Source organism: Octopus bimaculoides, chromosome 24 (assembly GCF_001194135.2).
Source record: "Octopus bimaculoides isolate UCB-OBI-ISO-001 chromosome 24, ASM119413v2, whole genome shotgun sequence".
Taxonomy (NCBI): Eukaryota; Metazoa; Mollusca; class Cephalopoda; order Octopoda; family Octopodidae; genus Octopus; species Octopus bimaculoides.
In genome coordinates this window covers 9,987,492-10,001,014 of record NC_069004.1, presented here as the reverse complement: position 1 = coordinate 10,001,014, position 13,523 = coordinate 9,987,492, and the positions used below count along the sequence as shown (strand labels likewise).

At 36.4% G+C, this 13,523-nt stretch overlaps 2 protein-coding genes across 3 annotated transcripts in view; one reads left to right on the top strand and one right to left on the bottom strand.

Moving 5' to 3' along the window:
• Positions 1–4,819, bottom strand: part of LOC106873361 (carboxypeptidase E) — a 41,755-nt gene extending 36,936 nt beyond the window's left edge. Inside the window, exon 1 of the mRNA XM_014920691.2 lies at positions 4,279–4,819. Coding sequence (XP_014776177.1) covers positions 4,279–4,618 — 340 coding nt within the window. The 5' untranslated portion in view covers positions 4,619–4,819. The remainder of the gene's footprint in view (positions 1–4,278) is intronic.
• A 796-nt stretch (positions 4,820–5,615) lies between these two features.
• On the top strand, positions 5,616–13,107 carry LOC106873366 (transcription factor A, mitochondrial). 2 transcript variants are annotated; one of them, XM_014920696.2, is made up of 7 exons: positions 5,616–6,234; positions 7,355–7,476; positions 8,391–8,461; positions 8,779–8,928; positions 10,277–10,372; positions 11,393–11,449; positions 11,595–13,107. In XM_014920696.2, exons 1-7 carry the CDS (start codon positions 6,161–6,163, stop codon positions 11,856–11,858), a joined length of 834 nt encoding a protein of 277 aa, XP_014776182.1. In that variant the 5' UTR covers positions 5,616–6,160; the 3' UTR covers positions 11,859–13,107. The 2 variants fall into 2 exon arrangements, with proteins under 2 accessions (XP_014776182.1, XP_014776183.1); XM_014920697.2 differs by lacking the exon at positions 5,616–6,234 and adding an exon at positions 6,929–7,015.
• The last annotated feature ends 416 nt before the right edge of the window (positions 13,108–13,523 follow it).

Below are 13,523 nucleotides of genomic sequence, written 5' to 3'. Positions count from 1 at the left end.
TTCGAACGAAAAGGTATGTGATTTAAGGGAAATTTAGCTGTTGCTTCTAGCACCTCTCATGAACACCAAGTACCTTCCTCGTTTCTTTGTCATTAACATGTATGGATGTTTTTCGATATTTTTCTCCCCGACACATTTTATGAAACGATGATGCCGAAGAAACACACGGGTTGTTTAGCCCAAGGGTGGTCCATTACTGGAACTTCAGCAAAAAAAATTGTAGCTTAAATTTTTAACACCCCCACCCACCGCATCCAGCGAGGCCGTGTGTGTGTGTGTGCGTGTGTGCGCGCGTGCGTATGTGTGTAGGTGTGTGCGTAAGAAACATTTATTAACAGAAAAGTACGCTATTAAAATAAATTATCCTTTAAATACCTTTTTTAAAATCGCTGTGGATAGATCCCAACAATGACCTTAGGCTTTCGAATATTTTAAAATTATAAACAGAAACAAGGAGGGAGAGGGGGTTAAAAAAAATCAAAATTTTCCCCCCAAATTTTTTAATAACACATGTGTTTATGGGGGAGAGAAATATTGAAAAAACATCAATACATGTCAAAGTAACAAAAAAACGAGGAAGGTACTAGGTGGTCATAGGATGTGCTAGAAACAACAGCTAAATCTCCCTTAAATCACATTTTTTTCCGTCTGAAAACATTTTCAAAACTTTGGGGGTTTTTTTTCAACCTAAAAGGTTTCTCCCATCATTTTAAAGTGCGTAGCACACACACACAAAATGAGGTGAGAAAAAAAAAATCAAAACTTTCACAAAATTTGGTTAAAATTTTTTTCATAAAAAGCTGTCCTCCACCTATTACACCCTCACGGACGTAGTGGTGGTGGGGGGGGACTTGGAAAAATCCCCGCCATAATGGAAAAAAATCCAACTTATGTAGGAGTCCTGATCCGAAACACCGCCGCCCTTTATACCTATGGGGCCCAGGAACAAATAGCACTAGACGTTTACTAGGGTTCATTCCATCGACTATGCACACTCATTTTAAATCTGTAGCTTTGCGCAAAAATTAGAAGTTTGTGTCACCGAAGAGTGAGTTTTAGAATTCACCTGTCCCCACGTTATTGTTATAACCTGTTAATTCCATCCAGGTGTTCATTTACCTTTCTTTTAACTTCTTATTTTCAACTCTCTTTCTCTATTTATTTATCAATCTATCTTTCTTCCTCTTCTTCTCTCCTTTCACTTTTTTCTCTTCCTTTTCCCACTCTTCTCACTTTCTCTTTCTCGCCCCTCTCCCCAAAAATATTTTTTCCATCTAGATCAGAAGTTTTCAACCAGGTCCTTATGACCGCTGGGGGAGGGGCATATAAAATTTGGTGGGGTCCATGCAAGCAAAGTAGTAAACTGGAGCTCTACATAGTATTTTTATGGATCCAGACATATTTATTGCGAGAAACAGTTAGGTTTCTTTCTCGCACATATTTCTCAACATATTTCCAGCCTTGAAACATATTCTCTCGGGGTGCTCTATAGCAAACTAACTCAAGTGAATGAGTGAAAAACAAAAAAGGAATTTTGAAAGACATATCAATAAAAACTAGTTTTTAAACATTGAAGGGTTACGAAGTCCACCAGAGTAAAATAGTAATCAAAGGAGTCAATAGTTGAAAAAAAAAAAAAAAAATGGTTGAGAAACTCTGATGTATTGGGTTGTCCGGAAAGTTCGTGCCGATTTTTAAGGAAAGAAAAAGGTCAATAAATACTTGCCGTTACATTTTTAATCAACCAAATATGAACCATTTTGTTGCACAATGCTTCTCCTTTCCTTTAACTTGAAAATACCCTCTTCCCAGAAATGAAGTGATTTCATGGCAAATAAGTCGTAAGGTAAACTACTATAAATCGGCACGAATTTTCCGGACAACCCAATAGATCGTAAGACAAGAGTATGGCTTGTAATTTTTTTCTTTACCCTTTTAAGATTTCCCCCAATAATTAGAATACGAAAAGGGTTTGACAAATAAATAAAGGGTGACATGATTCAAAAACAACTAAGTCAGTCCCAACTCTGCTTGATAACCAGAGTTAATTTCTTTACGTTCCCGTAACATAGCGGATCAGCAAAAGAAATAAGACATATCATATCATAGTCACAACCGAAACGTCTTCAATCATAGTTCTGTTCATTCAGGACCGACCAGAAGCTGAACAAGTAGTGCAAAAATTACATCTCAATAACTGAAAACCGCTGTTGTTTGTTTATTATAACAACTATAAGTACCAGTAGTGCACCGAGGTCGATGTAAATAATAATAATAATCTTTCCTACTCTAGGCAAAAGGAGCCCAAATTTTGGGGGAGGGTCCAGTCGATTAGATCGACCCCAGTACGCAACTAGTGCTTAATTTATCGACCCCGAAAGGATGAAAGGCAAAGTCCACCTCGGCAGAATTTGAACTTAGAACGTAGCAACAGATGAAATACCGCTACGTTCTGAGTTCAAATTTCGCCGATGTCGACTCTGCCTTTTATCCTTTCGGGATCGATTAAATAAGTACCAGTGGTGCACTGAGGTCGATGTAAATAATTTCAAATTTTAGCACAAGGCCAGCTATTTCGTGGGGAGGAGATAAGTCGATTCCATCGACCCCAGCATTCAACTGGTGCTTATTTTATCGATCTCGAAAGAATGAAAGGCAAAGTTGACCATGGCGGAATTTGAACACAGAACATAGTGACGGACGAAATATCGCTAAGCATTTCGCCTCGTGCGCTAACGATTCTGCCAGCGCAATAATAATAATAATGGTAGTGAAGTGAAAGCACGTTATAAAAATAAAACTACTGAACAATAATAATAATAACAACAGCAACAACAACAACAACAACAATAATACCTAAAAATCACTTAAAAAGTAAAACTACTGCCCGTGTTTCGTAACGAGACCTACAATTTTCCATCAAACTGATAAATTACTTCCCCATAATTGAGGTATAATTATAAAATTAGCGATGCTTAACGAGAACAATTTATAACATATTGGTATATACATAAAAGCCATAATGGTATAATTGTAATGTCCGCTTTCAGTGGAAATTTTTTAAAACAACTGATTAATTTCGTAATTAAAGAAACCTATTTCACCGTCACATTGTCATTTTAGCTTCTTAAGGTTTGTAGTCAAAACCTTATATATATATATATATTGATAGATATATAAAAGTTCGATCAAAATCGACGCGAAAATCATATATATATATATAGAGAGAGAGAGAGAGAGAGAGAGAGAATCGTATTATATGTTATAAACAAAGAACGGTTTCGACCTTTAACAAAATAGCACCAAATTCAGCGACGAAGAGAAAACACGGTTAACTCGAACCAGTACTTGACTGGAACAGATTTTATTGACCCTGGGAAGATAAACGGTAAAGTCTACATTGGTTGAATTTGAACTCAGAATGTAAGTGGACGTGACTAAACAATACAAGGTATATCGTCTGGTTCCGGTGTTCTACAGATTCAAATAGTGGCTTCTGATTTAGAGAACAAGCCCAACAATTTTCGGAGAAAGGTGTTGGTCGACACGATCGACTCATAGTACTTGACTGGTACTTGATTTTAACAGCTTGCGAAGGACTGGAAGGCGAAGGCTGACCTCGATGGGTTTTGAAACTAGAACCTAAAGAGCCCGACACTAAAATAATAATAATAATAATGATAATGATAATAATAATGATGATAATAATAATAATAACAATAATAATAATAATAATAATAATAATAATAATAATAATAATAATCCTTTCAACTATAGGCACAAAGCCTGAAGTTCAGAGGGAGGGGGTTAGTCGATTACATTGATCTCGGTGCTTAATATATCGACCCCGAAATTAATAATAATAATAATAATAATAATATTCAACTATAGGCACAAAGCCTGAAGTTCAGAGGGAGAGGGTTAGTCGATTACATTGATCTCAGTGCTTAATTTATCGACCCCGAAATAATAATAATAATAATAATAATAATAATAATAATAATAATAATAATAATATTCAACTATAGGCACAAAGCCTGAAGTTCAGAGGGAGGGGGTTAGTCGATTACATTGATCTCAGTGCTTAATTTATCGACCCCGAAATAATGATAATAATAATAATAATAATAATACCCAAGTCACACAGAGCTGCGCTCGGTAGTGAAGTGAAAGCACGTTATAAAAATAAAACTACTGAACAATAATAATAATAATAATAATAATAATCAGAATCAGAATCATCAGAAGGCTTCTAAAAAAATAGTATGTGGTACCTACCTGCAATGTGTTTTCCAGGATCGTCACTGAATTCAATCACGGTTAAATTTTTCCCTTCGACCGAATGTCCAGGAGGGTTATAAACCAATGTGATGTCGGGACATTTGCTGTGTACCTCGTCCAGCAAGGCGACCATCTGGTCGTAATTGTGATGGATGAAGTCCGCATTCGACGAGAATTTCGTAGCATCGGAAACAGCTGCTTCGGTTCTTCGAGGTGTTATTGATAACAATAGCAAGGACGATAGAACGGTACCCAAGAAGGGAAGGAACGGGCCAGAACGTGAAGGGCGAACATCGTAGTTCTTAAAACGGCTCGGGGAATTTAGCAAAAGAAACATGAGCGATGTTATGACGAAGGTGAATAAAAGGTGAATAAATGTTTTTTTGTTTTTAAAGATGGAGGATTTGGAATCGATACGTGATGATTCCTGTTTGATACATCAAGTGATTTCTCTCTCTCTGTCTCTCGCTTCTCTTTGACAATCTCCTGGTTCCGTCTCGATACAAATGAGGGTTATCTCCCTTGAATGCACTCTAAATATGTGTGTGTCTGTGCGTAAGTCGGTGCGTGTGTGTCTGTGTCAGTGGGTGTATGAATGTCGCTCTCATTCATATGTGTATCTGTCAGTCTGTTTCTCTCTCTCGCTGTCGCTCTCTCTCTATGTCTGTGTGGGCGGGGATATGTGACGTAGACCCTGTGACGACAAACTGTTGCTTAGCAATTGGATTTACATTATGCTTCTAAATGAATGGTGGGACAACGTGCTTTAATAAATAAAGTAAATAAAAATGAGTTAATGTGAATGAAACCGTTCACTTGGTAAACATTTACTTTCACTATTTATTATCTTCCTCTTCACACGCAACGGATTATACCTACACTTATTCTCCCCTCTCTCGCTCTCTCGTTCTCTCCTCTCACTTCATCTCCCGCTCTCTCTCACACACAAACAGTATATAATAGTGTCAAATTGAGGGACTCAGCTTATAGTTTTGAGGTAAAGGGTTTTAGTTGATATAATCTTTTGACTTGGTGGTTCTCAACCGTTTTTTTATCAATCGACTCCTTTGATTCACTATTTTATTCTGGTGAACACCCACAGCCATTTAGTGTTTAAAAGCTAGTTTTATAGCTTCTTCTTTCAAAATTCTTATTTCGTTCTTCATACGTTCACTCATATAGGGTTTGCAGTATCACTCTCTGAGAGAACATGCATCAGTGATCAGCAATATGTTGAACTGTTTAAAATTTCAGAGAAAGAAACCGAACACAGGAGGGGCAGATCTTGAAGAGCTTTTTGTTGCTTTTTTTAAAAAAAATAAAGTTGTTGCTGTTTTGGGGGATATATAAATTTAGAGTAAAACAACCCCCCCCCTTTACCCGCTCCCATTTATTACACTTGGTATAACACTAGTGTAACAATAATTGGGTACCCTCCCAGCAGTATATTGGATAGAAGCTATCCCTTAGTGGGTTGAATCCTCAACCCCTAACTCTCTTGCATTATATATATATATATATATACCGTTTGTAGAAAACATAAATCCGGAGAAGCACACTCTAAAATGTACAGTAATATATATTAAAAATGGGAAAGGCCGGTTTATGGGATTACCTTAGGTTTCCTGTCCATAAAGGGTTTAGCTTTATGGTGTATCATCAGACCCCAAAACCTGTTGGCCTATGACCTCTTCAAAATATGGAAGAGGGAAACCTCGCAACTCATAAAGAACGAAAGACAAATTCAACCTCCGACGTATTTGAACGTAGAGCGTAAAGTCGGAATCAAGGTCGCTATGTATTTTGTCCGACAATGCTAAGCATTCTGTCAGCTTGCTGACTAAAATATAAGTTGTTTCCCTTGTAAGTAACCACAACAATGGCGCTGAAATTAATTACAGCATGCAGTACTCTCCGCTCGTCAACAAGACTAACCTTCAGCTGTTTTTCGAGGTTAGTGGCACTGATTTTTGTAACATTATCCTAAGATATTTCCATCTTTCTTTTATGTGCTGAAGTTATTTAACTATATCATTGATGTCTTTCTTTCAAATTCCGAATAATTTACTCAAACGTACCTGATATAAGTTCCTTATTGATATTTGTGTATGTTTGAGGAATTTAATATAACAAGTCTAATAATGTAACTTGAAAGTGAAATAAACTATATTTTTTGACTTCTATTACGCAGATCGACTCTAGAATATATTTATATTTCATGAAATTGTTGTATAATATTGCGATGTCAGATAAATTCGTTAAGTTCTAATTTCTTTATTTTAATCGTTATTTTTCATCAGTTTTAGCAAATCGGTCAATAACATTAACCATATTTTCTCCTTCGTTGTTTACAACTTCTTGCCTACGTTATTCTAGCTTGTCAATGTTTTGACTAGAAATCACCGGGTCTTGAATTCAAATAACATTGGAGTGAACAGAAACGAATGAATTTATCTGACAACCTACTGTTTATATGTACTTTATTAACTCAGCCGTTCTTCCCCGTTTTTGTATTGGAACAAGGCTGCATATTCTTGAAGAGAGACTGCCGAATTAAACGACCACAGAAAGATTAAAATCAAAGTTGACCGTTGTTGGATTAAAGACAAAAATCATAACATTGCAAGACATAACTAGTCAAATGTATCTTGCTCGGCGTTTTACTGATTCTGCTGATTCTGCTCTCAATCATTGCCTCTAATTTAGGCATATGGCCAGAAAGCAATACTTGAGGGTAGGTGTTAGTCGATTACATAAACTGGTACTTTATTTTATCGACCCCTAAAAGACGACTTCGGTAGAATTTCGGAAAATTCACCGGAGTCCAATTCGTCTTAACTTTCAAGAAAATGGATATTTTTTAATGAAATTCTTTACAAATATACCTCGGACTATGTAGATTCCGAGGACATAGGAATTTTGGGGGAAAACAATTTGGGGTTATCTTTGAGAACCGTTTCCCACTCGGAGGTATTTCGGAACAAGTCGTCCATACATGTTTCATTTTGTACGTTTGTGTCTCCTTTTTGTTTTCACTTATTCATTATTTTATCATATTCTCACTTTTTTAAAGACCTCTGGCTCGTTTAAGCGAAGACTCCAATATCGATGTACCAAAACCACCAAAGAGACCAATGAGTGCATTCTTTGAATTTGCATTAAAAAACCGTCCAGCAGTTCTTGAAAACAACCCTGGTAAGCATTGCCAGTCCCCTTGGATTCAGACATAATTTGACACTGGTTTTCATTTTTGTTTTATAATATTAACAATGGTGCAGGCGTGGCTGTGTGGTAAGAAGCTTGCTTCCTAACCACATGGTTCTAAGTTCAGTCCCACTTGTCAGTGGATTTGGTAGACAGAAACCGAAAGAAGTGTGTCATATATATATATGATTATATAAAATCCTTAAATTGTTTCAGCTTCAAAGCTGTGGTCATGCTAGGACACCTCCGTATATATATATATATAGTGAGAATTTACAAAAAAACAAGACGAAGACAGGTGTGTAAACAACAGATATATTAGTTCAACGCTCGGGAAGTGAGAAAGTCTTTTACGTTTTGAGCTTATGCTCTTCAACAGAAAGGAACACAGAAATGACCCTTTAGCATTTAAACAGGCCTTATCCGACCCAAATATTCAATCTGCTTTTCTCTCACCTACCTACAATCTAAAAATGACCACATCATTGAAGTCTCAAAGCTACAAGGTAATGCATGACTAATTCAAAATGATGTGAATAACAAAGCATTACCTTTGATGGAATAATCTGAATGCTAAAGGGTTAACTCAGGTCAGCTTTATTGAAGCCCCTTTATGATCAAAGGGGTTCCATTCATGACCATCCTTTCTTTTGCATATCCGGAATTGCATTGCCCAATGTGTCCTTCCACTTTCAAGATAGGAGGGTCTAATTTATTATTTCCAGCAAGTCAAACAACCATATGTTAGGTTCCCTTATTGGTTCAGTCAAATGTTTAGCCCAAGGACAGACTGATAATCTAGGACACTCCAGCGGTGACTATTTTGTTTCTTTCCACCTTTACATACTTCACCTTGTAATATTATTTATACCTTTTTTTTCTTTTTTAATCCCCCTCCTCCAAAGGAATTGATTCACAGGAAGTTATTCGCAGAGTTTCACAGATATACAAGAACTTGCCAGATTCAGAAAAACAGGTATGTATATTGTGTACAATTAAAACAGACTTACCTTTAGGCAACATTTCCCAACCATTTTATTCTTGGGGGACCCATGAAATCCATTCTTCATTTCAGGGAACCCCTACACAAAAAATGATTATATCTTTATTAATCCTTTTCTCTTGCCTTTATAAGGTTAAATTTCCAATGAGATCAATCTATAGCAAGGCACTTCTGCTTCTCCCTTGCTTAAAGCCATCTCTCACCCCTCTCAAATATTGCCCCCTATTTAGTTCTCATCAGAGACAGATCACCAACAACAGTGACTGTTTCACTGTTCCATTCTTTCACAGGTTCTTAGAGAACAGGCCCAAACTCGGTTGCAAGCCTACAAGGAACAATATGCTCAGTTTAGAGCTGATTTATCTGCTGAACAACTGACTGCTTTGAAGGAGTCTGTTTCCAAGAAGAAAGAGGATCGAGCAAAGAGGAAAAAGAAGCTGGTAAGTTTTGCATAGTCGCTTCATACAATTTTGTGTTGCTGATTGTATTTCTTGATGCTTGGATAGGTTTAAGGGATTGTATGGATACTATGAGTGGTGTATTGTTGAGGGAGGGTGTCTGAATGTGTGATTGGGTGATTATCAAGGTTTTTTTGGTGTGGGTTCGTGGTCACAGTACACTGGCGTTTTTTTTTTGTAAGTCAGTCTTTGGGTAATCCATAAGGAGTTGGCAATCAAAGAGATTGAAAACTGAGTAATGGGCTATAGAGGAAAGCGGTGGGGAAAAATGGTTCTGATTCATAGAGAAACTGTGTCTGTCTGCACCTGTATTATATATGTGTATGTGTGCATACATAGTTCTATGTATCTCTACATGTGAATGTGTCCGTGTAGGTCATCACTGTTTTAATGTCCACCTTGCCATGCTTACATAGGTCAGATTTGTCCAAGATGTTATATGGTGGGACTGAACACAAAACAGTGTAATTGGAAAGCAAACGTTTTAACTACAAAGCCATGCATGCACTTACACACATACACACACACAGACTGTTATTTCCTATTTGCTTACCCCTAGAACCTGTGAAAAATGGCTAATATTTCTTTCAAACTTTGCTTTTGTTACATTTATTCAAACCCCAAGGAATCCCTCTGAACACATCGTTATGATGTTCCCCCACTACACCTGCTCATGATCAGAGAGGTACATATTGTCAGGCGCTAAGAGACATGCTCAAGTGGTTACGGTCAAGTAACTGACAATATTTTCTATAGCATCATTTCTGCTTCAACAACTCAGAGCTGAAATGTAATGGAAAATAGATCAGTTTCAAAACATTGATGTCCAGGTGACAAAACCAAAATTTGAAGAGAATAGTAGTGATTTCTTTTGATTTCTAGATAGAAGCAAATAAGAAATAACACTTACTGACCAAAGACAAAAGAAAAGCAAAAGTTTTGTTACACAGTGTTATTGATGAGTCTCTAAAGAATCAGTCAATGTATACAAGAAGAGGTACGGTCTTCATGCTGACATGTTGTGTCTGTATAAACACGAACTGTTTGGTGTTTGAGAATATTGAAATGATATCAGAAAACTGCGATCACTTCAGTTTAGTTCAGACCATCAGGGGAATATTACCTGCAATGTGCTAGCCTCCTATTCAGGTGCAGAGGTTTATAACTCATTTTTGATACTATAAAGAAACCTGTGTTAATCACAGCCCTCACTGCCTTCTCGGGAGTAAGACCTTATTTGGAGTTGAGGTGGAGGTTCCTGGGTAATATAAAAAATATTTTTTTTACATATTTTAACACTGCCTTCGTCTTTTTGCTTTCAACTTTCTAGTCTGAGCGGAAACATGGCAGGCCACGAAGGCCAATGAACTCCTATGCTATTTTTGTCCAAGCATCAAAAGTTGAACGTGGAAATCTTCCATTTATTGTAAGTTTTTTTTTTTTTTTGTCATTTTATAGCCAATATAAATGTTGGTTGGTTAGTTGCTTCATCTCATCATGTTTTAGATTGTTGAGGGAGAGTAAAAGAGAGATACAGAGAGAGTTAACACGAGGTGCAGGATGAGTGCACATACTAAGTGCCCCACCTCATATTTTGATTCTTATAGCTTATAACTCAAAGAAGCCTGTCGTATATATAGCTGCATCAAGCAGGAATTGTGGAAGGATTAAACCCAGGAAGATGTGGGACAAAGTGGTGAGAAAGGATCTTCAGATGTTGGGCATCACAGAGGGGATGTCAGGGGACTGAGACTTTTGGTGGTTTGCTGTGCCTGAGAGACATGTCAGGTTAAGTAAAATTGTCCCGATCCCCACATACTGTATTAATATTCTTTGTACTTTCTATTGCATTGTTGCCTTTATTGAACTCATAAAGCGAAATATGCCGAATATGCTCCTTTGTCACTTCCATTACAGCTTTGGAAAAATAACTGCTAAAATCGAACTGCACTCTTCAAAACTTGCACTAAGAATAAGCAGAAGGTAAAATTACCACCTGCTTTTATAGCAAGTTGATGCAGATAGTTTATCCCATCCCCCTCCGACTTTTAGTTCATGCAATTGAAAAAACTGCATTATTTATGGGATGCCGCAATACATATATATATATATATATACACACACACACACACACACACACACACGTGTGTGTGTGTGTGTACATATATATTTATATATATGCATATATGGTTGTGTATATAATATGTGTGTGTGTGTGTGAGGCTTCAACACAGTTTTTTATACCAAATCTACTTACAAGGCATTAGTTGGCTTGAGGCTATATAATAGAAGATACTTGCCCAAGGTGCCATGCAGTAGAAGTGAACCTGAAATTATGACTCAGATGCAAAGTGCCCAACCACACAACCATTCCAGTGCTTATGGAACAAAGATCTTCATTAATTTAATTAACTTGATTTTATAACATTTTTTCTTCTTCCTTCAGGACTTTTCAAAGCAATTAGCAAATACCTGGAAAAATTTGCCAAAAGAAGAAAAAGAGGTAAACAGCCTATTTTCATAAAAAATGCCACTTGTTATTAATTAGTAGAGCAATTGATGAACTAATGTGTGTTCATATTGTATTTCAGGATGTTAATTTTTTTTTCATTATAACATGATGGAGCTTTTTATTTTTATTTCTTTAGATTTATAATGAAGAAGCTCGATTGGAACGCGAGAAATATGCTGTACAAATGATGAACTGGGAAAAACTAATGTTGGAAGAGGGACGTTTGGATTTGATTCGAGGCTACAGGAGACCAAGTAAAAAGGTTAAAAAAGTGAAAAAAGCCAAAAAGAAGAAGGTTGTAGTAAAAGCCAAAAAGGTTAAAATTAGAAAAAGTAAGAGAGCAAAAAAAAAATCAAAATCCACAAAGACACCTAAAGTTGTAAGCCAAGAGCAAAGTTAAGATTTACCAATTAAATCTTTAGCATTTAAACCAGCCCAAATATTTTGCCTGTTTTATGCTCAAACTGGCCAGATCCGACCTCTCATACCAATCCCATATTCTGAATATAAGCAATCACATCATCAGTATCTTGAAGCTACAAGATAACACACAAGTTATTCAATATGAATAAATAAGCATCACATTTGACTGAGTAATCTCATCTTTTTTTTTCCAGTTTACTTTCTGTAAAAATTGTTATTGGCAGACATTTACCTGGACACGTGTGTTTTTTCATTCTTTATTTAATTAATTTTTTTTTAAATTTTAATTTTAATTGTTATTGGCAGACATTTACCTGGATACGTGTGTTTTTTCATTCTTTATTTAATTATTTTTTTTTTTTTAATTTTCAACTGTCATTATTTTGTCCAAAGTTAGCCCTTACTCAGCAGATCTATAATCAAGCCATGAATAATCTGCTCCAAGACATCTAGGAATACATTATCTGAGTCCTTTTTTAAAGATGGCAGCATGTGATTTAAGGATTTAAGAGATCTAGCTGCTATTTCTAGCATGTTGCGTGACCACATAGAGACTCCCTCACTGGTTTGATGACTTAAAAAGAAATTTTCTTCTTCATGTAGAGCAGACTATAATCAAAGATTTACCATCCATAACTATTATATCTCTTAGACCAGATTAGCCAAAGTAACCCTTCCATTTTTGAGACGGCAGGGTCAAATTTGAGGGAAATTTGGCTGCTATTTCTACTAGGTTGAATGACAGTATAGTGACTCTTTCACTGGTTTCATGTTTTTTATGAATTTTTTTTTTGTGTGCGTGATTTTCTGACATTTTATAATGAAGCTGCTGTCAAAGAGACAGTATGTGTGTGCCTTGTACTTGAAGTCTTTTTCTAACTTCCCATCTTCATCCATATGATTTGTCAACACATTCAGATGGACTTGAAAGGTAAGAGTTTAGAAAATGAACCCCAACATTTCTTTCATTGCCTTACTCCTTACCTCAGCTGATGCTGTATTTGGTTTCTGTTGTTCATTCCAAATCTGTATTTTCTTTCCTGTCAATTTGAATGAATGGGTTTTGTTCCCTCTAGAAGTGGAAATTTCCAGTGTTTAGTAGCATCAAGATAAGTAATTGACTTTTTGAGTACAGTGCATGCTGTGGTACTCCTGTATCTTAACTAGTTTTTGTGTACTTTACTGTCCTAAAAGAAAATAAAATTTGTATAAAAATATCAAATACAGTCAATATTTTTTGTTTTTGTTTCAAAATAACTTTTAACTTTACAAGTGGTTGTGTGGATAAAATGTTTGCCTCCCAACCATATGGTTTCAAGTTGAATTCCACTGCATGGCACCTTGGGCTGGTGTCTTCTGTTAAAGCCTTGAACCAATCAAAGCCTTATGATGAATAGAATTGGTAGAATCCAGCTGAGACAGGTTTAATCTTTTATTCCTTCAGGACCAATAAAAAACACATCAGGCAATAATCTGTTGTAGATTCAGCTGAATATTACTCACCGAGGCGATGACTACTGACCGAGACCTTTGGAAATGTGCTGTGCGTGAGAAGACCCGGCAAGCCAAGTAAGATCGTTGCCAGTGCCCCTGGACTGGCACATAAGATGCACCATTTTGAGCGTGGCCGTTGCCAGTACCG